This window comes from Phalacrocorax aristotelis, chromosome 19 (genome assembly GCF_949628215.1).
Source record: "Phalacrocorax aristotelis chromosome 19, bGulAri2.1, whole genome shotgun sequence".
NCBI classification, from domain to species: Eukaryota; Metazoa; Chordata; class Aves; order Suliformes; family Phalacrocoracidae; genus Phalacrocorax; species Phalacrocorax aristotelis.
The window spans coordinates 7,556,502-7,572,192 of NC_134294.1; the positions used below are offsets into that span (position 1 = coordinate 7,556,502).

The following is a 15,691-nucleotide window of genomic DNA, read 5'->3' on the forward strand; positions in this document are numbered from 1 at the left end:
CTGGTCCAGTCTTGGGTGGCAGTTTGCTCCAGTGGGCCCTTTTGGGGTGCTGCTCACATTCTGACATCCCTGGGAGTCTCTGTGGCAGTGAGAAGAAATGCAGCAGGGGGAGAAAGCAGGAATTAATATTGGTAGGTATAGACTGTGTAGAGTCAAACCTCTCTAATCTTCTCTCCTATTAATAGAGTTGTAGCAGACACAACCCATGTGGCTGCGCAGTCACGCTGCACTGTAATATTGCTTAGCCAGTTCTCCCCCTAAAGGCTTAAAATCTATCATGTTATACAAGATCTGAAAGCCTTCTTGTAGTGTCCCAGATTTCCCCCTTCTGCTCATCCCATTCCCTTTCCCATTTTCCCCTTCAAATTATCTTCTGCTGCCTCATTTTTTGAAATACGTTGTGTATCTCTCCCTACATATTCACATACATTCCGTGGGCATTTCACCTTAGATCTCTCATCTCTAGTCAAAAGGTGAGTTTGTGCTGGCAAAAAAAGAAAAAATGGGTGGGCTTTTTGTCAAAAGTTTGTATATTGAATGAGATGATTTGCTAAAGGCCTCTTCTTTAGTATTAGTGTTCATGTTGGTTGTCCCAGTGTAGGGGGTAATATTTTGCTCAGTTATTTTAATTTTTTTTCCAGCTGTTGCAAATGTTTCTCTTTCCTATACGTTATTAGCCCTTCTGAAGGACAAAAGTCCTTTTCTAAGTGTTTTGCTCCTGCATGCTAAATGTCCTAGCTAAAATTAGTTCTATTTAGACAAGTCACTCACTGGAACTTAAAAGGTTCTTCCAAAGCAAACCCTTTCTGACAGAGGAGGACTGATTTACTGCATGGCTTTGACGAAAAAAGTAAACTAAAGGGTCCTCTCCTCCATTCTTCCCCGCCCCGCCCCCAACTCAGCGTCTGGTGGAAAGAGCATGTGATGCTTATTTCTGAAGGCAGCAAAATAAGCTTTGAAAGTCTAAGACTGTAATTGGTTGTCTGCCTTTATCCTTGGAGCTCTGGGGAGGTTTCAGAAGTAATAACTGTTACTTAAAGTAGATGAGCTTCTTGTGGCTTTCTTAGAATTGTAGAGCACGTTAGTTGTCGGGTGCTTAAGGAAGCATCTGCCTGTCTGTAGCTTTCAAAACATTTTGTAAGCAAAGAATTTAGTTTTTTCCTGTCTTCTATATATGGACGGTGAGAAGTTACTCCTCAAAAAGTGTGTTCTTACAGAAATGGCCTGCCTTGACTGAAAAGATACGAAGGAAAAACAAGTTCCTTTTGATATTAAATTTGCTCAGTATCTTAAAGCTATTGGCACCTAAAATACCCTTAACTGTATGGTTACTGCTCTTCTCCTTCAGTCAAAACTGAAGTCATCTTTTGATAAGATTCAGGGTGGTAGTTTCCACTAGGACGGGATAGATCACTGAGGCCTTGCACCATTTTGTTTCACTAGGATTAGGGGTTTTCCATTGCACTGTCTTTTAACCTTAATAGGATTTGTAACTGTTAATCCACAATCAATGTATTGACAGTATACTTTCACTGATATATATTTAAAGCAGTCTTGGATTTAAAAACTGCACTGTCCATTAGTTAGAACAGAAAATTCAGGCTTGCTGGTGATGCCTTATACTCAGTCAGTGATTTCGTGAGTACGTTTGAGCTGATTGCAATTGTTTCACTGTACCTTGTTGTACTTGGGCTTCAAAGCAAAGAGCCTGGCTCCCCGTCCTGCCGTGAGAGATGTAGACCACATCTCCCTGAATAGCCTCAATCTTTCCTGTAGTAATCTCCAGTAAATTAAATGCAAGTGAAAAATAAATGTACCGCAGCCGTAGGGCAGCGCGCCTTTCTGCAGCCTGGAGCATCCCAGTTGTTCCACAGAGCTTTTATTCTAGTGTATTTTTGATTACCAAAGTGACACTACAACCAAGCTATTTTTGCTGATAAAATGCATTTTCATTAAGTGGAAGGGTGGGGATGCAGAGCAGGTTATCAGAAGGAGCCTTATAAATAAATTCAGGTAAGTATGGTTGCAGTGCGGACAAGTGGGCTTGTATTTGCTATGCTCCACTGGCTCCTCAGACTTTGAAGTAGTTAATCACGATGTCCTTAGAGGGTTGTCCCTGGCTTAGGCTGACAAAAGGCTCTGTTCCCCTGCCCTCACACCTCAGTGTCACGCGGCACATGTGCCAGGCTTTCGGCAAAGGTCTTGAAAGAAAACCAACCTGCCGCAAATACCAGATCAGGTGTTGAGAGGAAGAGTGGGTTGAGGACTGAAGGCCTTATTTTTCTACTGACTTTTAAGAGATTGTTAAATATACACTGCTTATTGACTTTGCTATTTTCTATGCTATTTTCTTTTCCTCCTATAATTACTCTGATTTAAAACTAAACACAGACCTTTGAGCTTTGTCTTAAAAAATGCACAACCAAATAAATGTACAAAATTATTCAAGAAGCCATAGATCTAGTAACTATCCATAGAGTTGATCCATATGATCTTGAATGTATTTTTGCCTGACGTGCGCCGCTGTAAGAGCAGTAGGGTTTTGGATTAACATCAAGGTGCCTAATGAAGGTTTGGCACAGAAGGCTGTAGATGGGAGACAGTTGCCCTGGCAGCTCACCGTTGTGATTGTTAACCGTGCTGGACATGGTGTGGCTTCAGACATGCGCAGCTCTTGGAGTTGTCTGGGAGAAGCCAAGTATGTTGTCACGGGTGTGCTGTGAAGACACCAGATTCCAGCAAGATGGGACTTTGTAACGGCAGTGATAAAATGTCACCCTAATAGTCATGAAACCTGTGGGTATGGCTTGGGCTTGGAAAAGATGTCAAAGTAAGAGAGATGAAAGTCAGATGAACGCAAGAGGAAGTTCTGAAGAGCAAAAGTCTCTGTTAACAAATGCCTGTCCTTGTAATTTAAAAAAAAAAAAAAAAAAAAAGGTAGGCTGCTGGTAGCTTTTTAGCTGCATCACCACGTTGAATGAGGGCAGATCCTGCACCCTAGGGAGCTCTGCAGGCACAAGAGGAGCTGGGGAAGAACCCACATCAGGGCAGTCCAGAGCTTGGCAGCTGCCTGCCCAGGTGCTGCAGGAGAGTTTGACAAAACAGCACCAAAAGCCCATCTGGGTTCATTCAATTTAGAGCCCCCCCTCCCCTTTCCTGGCTTCAAAAGCTGCCTGGCTGCTGAAGTTCATTATGCATTAGTTGGTACCTGGGGAAGAACACCATGCCTGGTGGAGAGCTGGTACTGGTGGAAATCACAAGGGGAATACTTGTACTTTTATGTAACATTTGAAACTAAAATGAGATTCTTGGCTGGCAGAGTGGCCATGTCTCCAAAATACAGGAACTGATGCCTTGGAGAGCGTTTGAAGCTGGAACTCAAGTGCAGTTCCAGCAGGAGAGCCTGGTTGCATTTCAAAGAAAATGTGAAGAGAAAATTTTGTCCGCAAATGGCTTTCAATTACCAGAACTGTGACCCCACAAACAGTTCAGCAAAGATTGGGCAACGCAAATCTGTTCATAGGGGAAATTTTGATTTTCCTTGATGAATTTGATGGCATAACTTCCCTCGGCCTCAGTTACAACAGGAGCCGAGCCCTTAGCTCCCTCCAGCCGCCAAACCTGCTTTCTGTTTTCCTGGAACACCCGTGCATGTGTGTGTGCAGGCGCATATGCCTGCTCCATTTGTTTTCCTCAGCCAGTCGCGCGCTCCTTCCCTTCCTATTGACAGGGCATCAGAGAGTTCCCAGGCAACTGTTGCCAATAAAAACGACCAGAGGAAAAGGGGGCCATTCTTTCTTCTTAGCCCCTCTGACCTGGTTTATACTAGTCTCGATCACTGGCTCCACTCAATCAGTGGGAAGTGTGAGTTGAACTGTTTTGTTTTGTTTTGTTTTAAACCACAGGGCAGGGAATTCTTTTCAAGCTGTAACTTTTACTTTCCACTGGAAGGGCAAAACAGACTCTTAGCCAATGGAAAAGAGGCTTCCAGTTGCATCAGTCAGGAGCCAAAACGCAAGTACATCGTGTAACAAATAACCAGCTACCTTTTCAGATGTTTCTTTAAAAGAAAATTAGAAAAAAAAAATCAGGGAGGTACTTTATTGGAGGGATTGAACACTGACTTTGCGATAGGTGACAGCCACGTTCATGCGTGGCTTTTACTCTGTTTCTGGCTGCTTTCGGGTTTCCCGTCTGTGCAGTGGGTATCAGACTGCAGTGGTTTTGTGCTGCTCCTGCTTGCCCAAAGCAGACGGCGTTCCACTGGAAGAGTCAGGGAAGCAGAATCACTTTGAATGGGAAATACTGATTTTGTTGAGCAACTACTTAAAGATAGGTAGAATTTTGAGACTAGCAGAATGGCTATTTAAAAAAACACCAGTGTTTGTAGATTTGGAGAGTTTTAAGGATTTATAGGATCAGATCTATATCAAAGAGTAATTTTATATGATAGATTTACAAGCAGAATGGTGAAATAAGAGTCATTGTTGAGATCAGGGATTAAACAGCGAGTTGAACTGGCTGAGCATTTTTTCTCAGTGCAAATTTCCAGGTAGCACTAGCTGCACTTTCATGCTAACCAAGCCTCGCTAATACTGAACTCAGGAAAAACTTAGCAGGTTGCAGTAAAGTGTCAGGTGGCCTGGAAGAATCCCCGAAGGCTTACCAGTCTTTGTGAAATAGAAAAGTGGTGAGATTATTTGCATTTCCTCCCTCCATTTCAAAATCAAGTTTCTGAATATGGGGTTTACCTGGGAGGTTGTTGCTGGTTTTGCTGTACCACAACTTAGTAGAAATGCCTTACTCTTTGCTCCTTAGGATAAGTGCAATCATCAGATGTCATCTGGCCTAATTTTTGTACTAAAAGAATAAAAGGAAAGAAATGTTGAGACAGGAGAGAAAACTTTTTTCTTTTATGCTAGCCAAGAAGCTTAGAAAATGGATGATGACGACTTATGCCAGGGGCTATGTAGAGTGTTCTAGAAAATAATTTAAATTTGCCTTTACAAAAGGAATTCATCAAAGGGTACTCTGTAGGAATTTGCTTTAAACTGAGATAGTATCTGAAATAAAATAGTCCAGTCCCTTTTAATTTCTTCTGTTGTAAATTTTGGGTGTGATTTCATAAAAATTAAAGAATTTTTTACAGGTGTGAGAAAAACTTGGTTTCCACTATTTTTTAAGGTTAACTTTCTATACTACCATATGACTAAGACATTACCTCTTCACACAGCTCTCCTTTAGACTAGCCAGGAAGTTGCGTTTACATGGCTGTCAGCGAAGTAAAACCAGGCCTTTGCACAACCAGAAGATCCCCTCGCAGGAAGGGACAAAGTGAGTCCTTGTAGGCTCATCAGTAGGAAGGGAGAGCAGGTTACTTCCAGTGAGGGTTTTTTTTCACAGCTCCTTTTTACGCGTGTGCATAACAGGCGCTCTCCGAAGCGCTCTCAACTGTGGTTTGTGAAGATTCCCCACAGGTCAGACTTGGGGGACACACTGGCAGCCAGCATGTGTGCTGTGAAGGCAAGAATAGAAAGCAAATACTTCCCGTAATCACACGTCCCAAAATGACAGGGTAAAATGAGTACTTATGCTTCCACCAGAGCAGTGAAAAATGGGAAGATGGAAAGTCTGGACTCCTGCCCAATGAAACCAAAATTGTAAAAAAAAAAAAAATAAAATAAAACAAATGCTACGTACACTCCTTAGAACTGACACTGCAATGTGGTAATGTTTTTTCTCTTTTAGATATATACAGTAGACAAGCAGTAAATCTTCTTACAGCTCCACAGAACAGCATTATTTTTAGCTTTTTTTTTTTATTATCAAGACAACCCTTCATAGCTTTCAATCTGTAGCTGAATATATTTATTATTTTTTAATCCACGTGAAAGCGCAGTCCTTATAAAGACCTCTAATACCTTATTAATCGTTTCTGGACACGTCACACAGGGGCTTTAGGAAGCTAGTGTTCTGTCCATCAGTTGATGTGCTTGTGAAGGCTTAAAGGATGCAGAGAAAGGGCCGTCTTCCCCACACTGAAGATACCTCTCATTTTGCATTTTTTAGTTTGATTTTAACTAGACATCTGAAGGAATCTTGAGACGACCGGGGAAGCACAGAGCGCACTCCGTTCTCAGGTGGTTCAACCTAGTTTTGGATAGACTCAGGCCTGCGGTTCATAAAAGCACCATGTGGAGAATAGTAAGTTCAGTTCCCAAGTTCAGGAACTGTGGTCTCTGTAACCTCTGGAACTGACTTTGAATACTTGTCACTGGTAAAGGTACATTTCTTCTGAAATGCCATTTTACAAGGCTGTGCGACGTAATACCAGCATTGTGCCAGCGGGAGCCTGAGCCAGTCTTAGGGCTCTGAAGAAAAAAGTTACCTGGGTACTGCTAGAGGAGGAGTTACCACCAGAGCCATGACTTCCTTGTGCTTAGAATGAGACTTTGCATCCTTTTTGTCCAAGTAAAAGTAGAAGATAAACCTCATAGCACCCTTTAAATATGAGTCAGTAATATTACCCATTTTATATCTACAGGTCAGCTGAGTTTAAGTAACCGGTCCATGGTCACACAAGTGAACAAGTAAATCCATTTAGAATAGAACCTAAAAGTTCTGTCTTTCAGTTCTCACTTTTATTACTCATTGCACTCTTCATGGAGTAGGAACTCATATACTCTGATTTCTCAGCAACAGTCTATGCAAATGTTTTCTGGAGACTTTCCTAGGGCTCTTCAGGCATTACTAGCAGCATGAACTACAGAGACTGAGGTAGTTGCTTAGATTTGCTTTTCATCACTGGTTAAGAAAAGCGATCAATTCCTGTGGAAAGATGCTTTCAGAGCTTCTCATGCTTAGTTAATTTTATTGAATAGTTATGCAGGTAATGAGAGCAATTACGATTTTTTTGTTCCCTTGCTGTGCTTTGACTCCCAGCATTTCACTTTTTGTAGTGCCTGTCCTGCAAGGAAACGTTTTAAAGTATTAAAAGCTTTGACGCAGTAATAGTTAACAGCTAAGTTGCCAAGTCAAATAAGAAGCACTAGCAGCATTCTCATATGCTTCACTTGCAGATGCCATAACTGAATGCAGTGCAATTGCCTGGAAAGGTAGTTTCAATCATCTTTTTCACTGTGTATAGGGTTTTTTTGGCTGTTGGATGAAGTTTTTTCTTAAGAGCAAGCTAGTGTTGGTGAAATAAGCTTGGCAAAACCTGGAGAATAAATAGAGCATCTCAGTAGCATGACTCCTCCTGGCTTTTAACGTGCTTTTGCTCTTGGTACAGCTTGTGAGCTTTTGAAAATGCCATCCGGCCTCAATTCTCACATAGAGGAACACCTCCGAAGGGTGAGAAAGGTTGTTGACTAAACTCCCGCTTGGTCCTTGACTTCTCTGAGTATGTTAAAATGATGCTGAGTCTTCCCAATAAGATACGTCCAGACCATTCCTTGTAACCCAGCAAGGACCTGACAAATGGGTCTGTACAAAGTAGCGAAGAAAAACAAGCCTGTTGCGGGGTGGCATGAATTTACTAGAGATGGCTCTTCACTGCCCTGGAATACCTGTGGTATCCATAAATTGAAATAGGTGAAAATCTTCAGGTACTTTTGTAACATTTTTATTAGTATATCTGTAGTGTCAGGGGGTTTTATTCTTGACACATCTTTTGAAGTAGAACAGAATTAGTGTTCGTTTCCTGGGGGGGAGGTAGTGGAAATTATTTGCTTAGGATCTTATAAATCCATCAGTAGCAAAACTGGGAGACACAAACTCTTTTCTGTTTGTGCGTTCCACCCTGTGTCCTCTACAAAATCATCTTTCCTATCCAGTACCTAAGGAGGAAAGTTTCATTGAGAATAAGTGTGAAGCTAGTCGTTCAGAATTTCCATGGCCTGTGGTGCATGTGTGTTCATTGCCAATAGGGTCTTGCACCTTTACCGCTCTCTGCAGGACTGTTGCTTGTTTAGGTGTTTGCCTAAATTCCACATTCCCTTGGAGTAAATGAAGAAATGTGAGCTGAGATGGTCAGGTGATAGTTTTTAACAGGAAAAAAAACCATATTAAATAACAACCAGATAATTTTTAATCAAAGGCTCACTAAGTTAAGTGGGAAGGCCTTGCTCACCCAGTGGGCCCTACGTCAACCTCAGGTACGGACCAGCTGAGCCTGTGGTGCTGTACTCCCGCAGCACAGACTGGAGTGCAGCGTTAGCACCGAACGCCAACACGGGCATTTGATGCTAGTGGTAAAATGTGCTCGCTATCGGCTTTTTGCTCTTTCAGTGTATTTTCATCTTCTGATGTCTGACACATTTTGAACCCAAGCAGTCTCTCTCTGGGGTTTCTCCCTGCTTACATCAGACCGGCGTCTGGTCTTGTGGTTTGTGCCCCTAATGAGAAAGCTGCTTCATTTTCGCACCCAGACGGAGTATCAGATGAGACAGGAAGCCCCACCCTTTCTCATGGTATAACTGAACTCAGCTCTTTGCATGAACTAGCAGCAGAAGCAATAGCTTGAACAAAGTGATAGTATGCTATCTATAAATTTACAGGCTTTTTTTTAATTATTTTGCCCGATCTGGCTATACATGCTTTTCTAGCTGCAGAATTTTCAATGGAGTCATTTCTGATTTACACACAACTAAGGAATATGAAATTGAACTCTTCAGCCTCTGAGTATCTTCCCAATTAATTTTATAAGTAACCAAAATACAGATCTCTAGGTGTTGGTTGTTTGGTAGCTTTTTGGGGACATTAAATCTTTCATTTCTAAAGATGCCACTTAGGATGCCATGATTTCTGCTGGTACAGTGTCTGCATTGCCTATCCATCTTTTGAAGGAGTGGACTGGGCCAAGGGACAGATTCCCCAGCCTCATCAAAGCTACCTGCATAGAGCATGCTCTGCCTTTTTAACTGCCTTTTCTGCACAGAGATGAATCTGTAGCCCCATGCAGTGGGGGTCACTGCACCTGCTCCCAGCCTGTCAGATGTTCTCAAAGCTGCAATAATAGCCGCTGCAGCACCGGGCTGGCACTGCATCACTGAATTTGAAGAGCAGAGGAGGCTGGAGTTTTTATTCTCTCACTCATATCCTTCCTTCACCACACGTAGTGTAAATGCATTCACACCTAGCCTGGGAAAGGTTACAAACACAGATAACCATGTGCCGTTAAGGCATTTTAACAGGGGTCTGTGTTTTCAGGTAGGTTTTGGAATTTGATGCCAGACTTAGACCCAGTTATGGGGAGATTTTATTGGCAAAGGGTAGGTCAGAATTTGGTGCGTGGGCTGCTTTTTCTGAAGGTACGTTTCTAATCTAAAAGTTCCACAGGCAAGGAGGCCTTTCAAATATTTTCAATGCCTTTCACCTAATGTTTTCCATTCTTAACAAGGGAAAAGGAACCCATTTTTCACTACCACACATGCATCACTACACATCAGCTGAGCAATATAGCAAAACTTGGGTTGGCAAAGAGCATGCTGAAGTTTGAAGGATTTTAAGAGGATCCTTGGTGTTCTGTGAACACGAGGCTGCACAGAGTTCTAGCCCCGCTCAGTAGTGGTTGGTTTTCTGCACAAGACGGAAGTGCCCGTGTTTGGTGATACAGGTTTTAGGTAGGTTTAGACTGTCAGTTGCACAAGACTAGTTGCAGTTCCATTGAATGTACCATTTTGCAGGGTTTGGCCTGTACTAGTGTTCTGTCCTTCCCGAAGGGAGTGCTGTCCTGTTTGTAGTGGTCTTAGCTTATCCCCTAGTGGATAGCTGCTCACATCACAGAGTGTCGTAAAGATGCAGCTGGCATTGTTTGGTGCAGCAGAGCGAAGAGTCGGGAGAGAACAAAAGTCATCCGCTCAGCCCAGTTCCATAGTGTGGGAAATAAGGTAGGGAAAAGAAAGTTAATTACTCGGGCAGTGTGTTTTGGTAGATGCTCAGGCACCCAGAATCTAATCGGTGAGCACTCCCAAATCTTAAAATTTAAGAATTTTTTCTGGGCTCATTTTCCATTCTCTGTTGCAACGAAAAGTAATGTTCAGGTGTTGTACTGACCTAGTGCTGCTTGGTCTGCTGGTTCTGTTCGTGGTACTGAGCGCTGGGGAAGGCTTGTCTTTTTGAGAAGTAGAGGGTCAAAAATTCTTTCTACTGGTCTCATGGTTTATTACTGTAATAATTAATTGAAGCAGAAAATTTGATCTGACATGTCAAATGTGGCCCTGGTTGGCTAGAGGCCAAATTGGGCTGCTTAATTTCAGTTTGCCTTAAAATGGCTGACATTGAAGTTCACATGCCCAAATTTCCCTTTGGAATGTACTTTTAAAATCTTTTTTTAGTAACTTTATAAATCTTTCTGTATCTGTTTTTTCTCAAAAATCAATTGCTTCAGAAAACAACAGTCCAAAAGCCTAAGTAAATGTTTCACACGGCATGTCTGGGCCCACTTTGTATCATGAAGTTTCTTACGTCTGTAGATTGAAGAAAACATATGTTAGCAAATCACTTGCCCAGAACAAAGCCCGTTTGACAACAAATTATTAAGTTGCCTGCCATGGAAGAAAAAACTGAATAGGAAATAAGGAAATATTTATTTCAGGCTTCTGGGGTTTGGGTTCAAGTGTTTCATAAGTCATTTATGAAGATGGCAAACAAGTTACATCAGATTTTCAGTATTTCTTTTGCAACTTTGTATGTTTCATTATTCGGCAAAGAGAGAAAATGAAATAAAATCATCCGTATTTGAGCCAATACGAAGGTTTGCTGGCTGCTGTGGCTGGGTTGGAAGTGTCAGAGTGAGGTATATTGTTGCCTGGAATCTGTCCTAGAGTGGGATGTAATCGGTGAGTCATATGAAGGGAAGATTTTGTGTTCAGTATCTAGTCTTGTTCCGTATCTAAGTGTCTTCCTGTAGTTGTGGGCAAATTTGCTTCTGCCTCTTCCAGCATCAGAAGGCAGCACAAAACAAGCAGAGTGTGGTACAGCACATCACTGACCTGCTTTGGGTGTTTATAGGTGGTGTTTTTGATGAGTTCATGGCACAGGCACAGTATTTCTGTGGAGGGGGACAAAAGTGTTTTCGGTGGGATGTCCAAGCAGATAGAACTAGACAAGGGCAAAAACTTCAGCAAATGGCTACAGGTTGTAGCCAGAAGCCTTCTGTTTCATGGGTTTCCGAGATTAATCTCATTTCTAGATTAACAGCAACATGTAGTGCCTCAGTATTTTGGAGACCAGGGCGAGAAACTCCAGAACTACTACATTTTTATATTGTTAAAATGGAAGCTAAATTCATGGTGGGTTTTTTTTCAGCATGTAGCGAGAGGCAATTCCTGCCTCAACCAGATGATCTGCGTAAGCAAAATGGGATAGTGGATGGAAAGAAACCTGGTGGAGGTCATCACAGCAGTTCAAAAATTGGCAGCAGTCCTTTTCTGAGCCCAGCTGAAGTCCTTTACCACTTTAGACAGCACTAGCTCGTCAGGAATACTGAAGAGTCCTGTGGTGGGAGATGAAGTTAGAAAAATCTACAGACCCCATTTAGTACCTGTTTTCCTCTCCCCCTTCTTTCATCCCATTTCCATCTCTTTGTGGGGAAGGCAAACCTATTTTTCCTCCACGCACACACCTTGTCTACTGCTTTTTTTTCTAGCAGCAGCTACTCATGATTTCGGATCAATACTGGCTCTTGGCAACAAAAGGTTAAGCATCATTTCCCGGGTCTACTGATGAAACGTTTTGTGCTCAGAGCCCTCCTGATCGTTGGTGTCAGCCTTGATTTAAAGGGGAGGGAAGGGGGACAGTGGAGAAAGCTGGAGATGAGACATGACTTCTTTAAAAATGCAGATGGGATCATTCTGTTGCCATCTCTCCTCGAACCTCTAAAACCTGACACTTGCTCTGCTTCTCCCAAAGCCGCTTGTTTTCACACGCGCCCCGCGGCACCGATCCCCCTCCGGCTCTGCGAGCGCTGTGGCCGAGGGGTACCGGGCCGGGATGGCCGTCTCCACGCCTGCCTGAACAGAATGTTCTGCAGACAGCAGAGCGCGGATGGTCGGGGGGAGGAACGGGTTTCCATGCTGAGTCTTGCCACCTGTTGCCTTTTTCATTCCAAGCCCCCCTTCCTCCTCACCCTCCACCCCAAGTTCCCCTCCCCACACAGCTCACCATCCCCAGTGGATAGGGTTGGGATCAGCAGTCACTTGCCAAATACCTTTCTAATGCTGTCACTAATTCTGCACAGACAGCATCTCTGAAAGCAAAAACAAATCTTTTCCGACGCAATTGTCGTGCGTCTTTTAAAAAAAGCATTTAGAAATGCCTTTTCTTAGTAGAGTTAGATAGGAGGGGCCGTGCCATAGCCACTACAACAGTCAAGCCTGGGGAAGCCTGAAGCTGTGCCGCAAGAATCCTCTGCAAATCCATTGAAGCTGGCATTTGGCACTGGCACGAGCTAATTTTGTACTTGGGGTTACACATATACACACCCATGTCATTCTTCTTCATCTGCTACATATGGAAAGCTGCCCCAAGCTCCAGAGTGCCAGGGAATGCTTTGCTAAAACCTCCAGGCTTGGTTTGATTATGTTACTATGCGCACTGGCCTGGAGAAGCGGTAAGAGTGGCGTGTGCTGCCAGACGAACTGGCATTAGCTAGATAGTCATCGGCTTGAGCCGCGGTTCCACACCACTGCCCTGCTTCCATGAAAGCAGGAGGCTGTGCATGGACATGAGGTCATAATTTCCTCCTAATTAAGGTGTGCAAAAGGGATGGCATTGCTGTAGTTCATAGCTGTTGGGTTTGCCTGGAAGTCAGTTGGGAGTCTGGAGAAGTGCATTTTAACAACCCTGCTTTCAGTTCCTCTTGAACTCTTCAGGTAAAGTTATTTGGATCAGAGTCTTAATGAGTGAAGAACCACTTGGGGAGGCAGTCTCTGAGTCCCCAGTTTGAGGTGCCTTCAAGGGGACTGATTTTCAGAACACGAGCCATTGGCAAATAAGATCCTGTCTTTCACTGGCGAATAGACCTGGTTTTGAAGCATTTCAGGCTCTCCAGATGTTGCCATGCCTGTGTTTTACAAACACACCTGTGTGTACGTAAACACTTGTTTGCCCACAAAAATCACAGTAAGGTGTAAGGATGGAAAAAATTAATGCAAATGTGAGGGATTGCTAGTTATTGCAGCATGGTTCTGCCACCTTTCTTAGAACCAGGTTGAATGGGAATGTGGAAAGGTAGAGAGTTCAGAATTGCGAAAAGAAAGAAAAAGGAATAGAAACTGAGGTGGTATGTTTGTTTCTCTTACTATTTCTAGCCGTGATGCAGCATAAGGTCCAGAACCTTCTCCCTCTTTGCTGATAGACGTGTTTGTACTGGCAAGGCTTCAAGCTGGTATCCCCACTGCACCAGTTAAACCAGTAGTTACCAATTTTTTTGCAAGCCACGCTGGGACTATAGGAATTTTATTCCTTCACAGTGTTGAAGGAAAGGGGTTTTGCTTGCCAAAGGGCTTTCTTATGCTTGAGGATGATTTATGGGCCAAGCTGAGCCACTTGTGGAAAAGGCAAAGCAGCTTTTGGCAGCACCCCCAGAATCCACTGCAGCTGTGGGGTAGTGAAGTCATCGGCATAACAACCACTGCAAACAGAATAACAAAGTCTGTTCTGTTCTCGTTTAAAATAATCTTTCCAGTTCAGCAACCACATTAAACCTTACCTTTCTGCATACAAAAATAATAAAAGGCAGATAGTTCTCTGCAACATGGTGTGAATGTCTCACATTATTGCCTATCACCCCTGCACCATCTACACTATATCAAAGTATTTTAAAGGAAGGAATGAAGCCGCATTATGTCATAGTTTGTGTCTGTCCCTTGTTTTCACTCCTTTGTTTTTCCTTAGGTTTAAAACCACAGAAAAACCCCAGAGTTCCTTTCTTTTAGATACAGAATTTGCTTCTGCCTTATAACCTGTTTCTAAGCTGATTGCAAAATGAGTAATTCTGTCTTTGATTTTTCCTGCCTGTCTTTGTTTCAGGTCCCTTCAGATCCTCCTGCTTCCAAAAAGCCCAAAATAGATGACTCTGCTTCCCAATCTCCAGCTTCTACTGAGAAGGAAAAACAGTCCAGTTGGTTACGGTCCTTATCCAGTTCATCTAATAAGGTGATTCAACATTTTGTAATCAAAAGAGGGATCAAACTAGCATGTAGCAACCCTGTTCTGAAACCAGAAGAGAAAACGAGAGAAAGAACTTGCCCAGGTTTTCTAGATTAATAACATTTCTACCCTTTCCCCAGTAAACATTGGAGCTATACAGTCCTCCCAGTTTCTTTGCCGTCTTCCAGCATTCTCTGACCTTGATTGTGACAATGAAGAGAGCAATTCCTTCATGCCTTTGGGGTACGAGAATCCTGAAAGACTCAGGAGCCTTTTGTGGACTCTGCAAGCTAAATATAACTTATTGGCAAGGAAAAAACAGGTGGTTTTTCATTAGTACAGTTCACCTCTTCCAGTGGAACCTGCTAAGTGAGTAGGTCCTAGCCTGTGGGGGAGTAGTTTTAGAGATAACAGAATGTGTACTGAGAAGCATCACTAGCACTCCATTGTGATTCGTAGGTTAAAAGAATGCTTGTATTTACTTATTTTTCTTTCCGCTCTTTCCCAGAGTATTGGCTGTGTCCACCCCCGTCAGCGTCTCTCAGCTTTCCGGCCCTGGTCCCCTGCTGTATCGGCAAATGAGAAAGAGCTCTCGACCCATCTTCCTGCATTGATCCGGGACAGGTAAGGAGACGTGAACCGAAGGGAGAGTGGGGGTAGCAGCCGTGGAGATTTGTTTGTCGGCAAGTTGCGTTACGTTTGTTCCCTTGCGCTGTTAACTGGTGGCTTTGTAATTCAGTCAGTCAGTCTGCTAGCATCAGATTAAAAAGCATTTTGCAGCTGCAATGTTTTAATTTGCAGAAGGGAAACAAAAAGAAGTACTGATATTTTGTGCATTCGTTAAATAGGTTTTCTGAGGTGAAACGTGCCATAGAAGTCTGAAACGAAGGCTGCTTCTATGAACTTAGGATCGTTTTGGGGTACAGTCATCAGAAGTTCTCAGGCTTCACTCCTCAGAGGAAGATTGAGTTGCCCTCTTAGGGCAGGTGGTCAGGGACCAGTCAGCTATTTCCAGGCAACTGCCAATTGGTAACTGCAGCAGCTCGGTAACGCTGCCCGTCAGCAGGCCACCACGCAGCTGCACGTCCCCTCTGGTATTGACAGTACCGTAGGAAGACGGAGGACCAAATGCACAGGCTACCCCGTTCCCTCTCGATGCCCAGTGGTCCTGGGGGCCGTGCCAGAGCACACCGGGCTGGAGGGCCAGCGGAAAGCTCCTTAGCTTGTAAGACCCCTCAGAAAGCTGATGTTATAGGCCAGATTCTGCTCTTAGATAGGAATGTAATTAAACTGGTACAAGAATGAGTCACCACCCGTAATAGGTGGGACTGCTGGTGTCACAGTTAGAACAGAAAGCGCCAGGGCAATTATACGTTCCTTTGCCAGACTTGAACTGTTCAGTCTGAAAAATGTTTGTGCCTGATTTCTGCCTAAGGGTAATGGTTTCTTTGGAAAGTTTGACTGTAGTGGCCAGGTGGTTGTAGGGAGCGTTATGGAGAACATATTTTGCTGCCATTATGAACAAGTTTCTTAGAAG

General features: G+C 43.3%; 1 protein-coding gene across 2 annotated transcripts in view; it reads left to right on the forward strand.

Annotated features, from left to right (window-relative positions):
* Window positions 1–15,691, forward strand: part of SKI (SKI proto-oncogene) — a 137,949-nt gene that overhangs the window by 111,781 nt on the left and 10,477 nt on the right. For both annotated transcript variants that reach the window (XM_075114303.1, XM_075114302.1), the window contains exons 3-4: window positions 14,035–14,160; window positions 14,663–14,778. In XM_075114303.1, coding sequence (XP_074970404.1) covers window positions 14,035–14,160; window positions 14,663–14,778 — 242 coding nt within the window. The remainder of the gene's footprint in view (window positions 1–14,034; window positions 14,161–14,662; window positions 14,779–15,691) is intronic.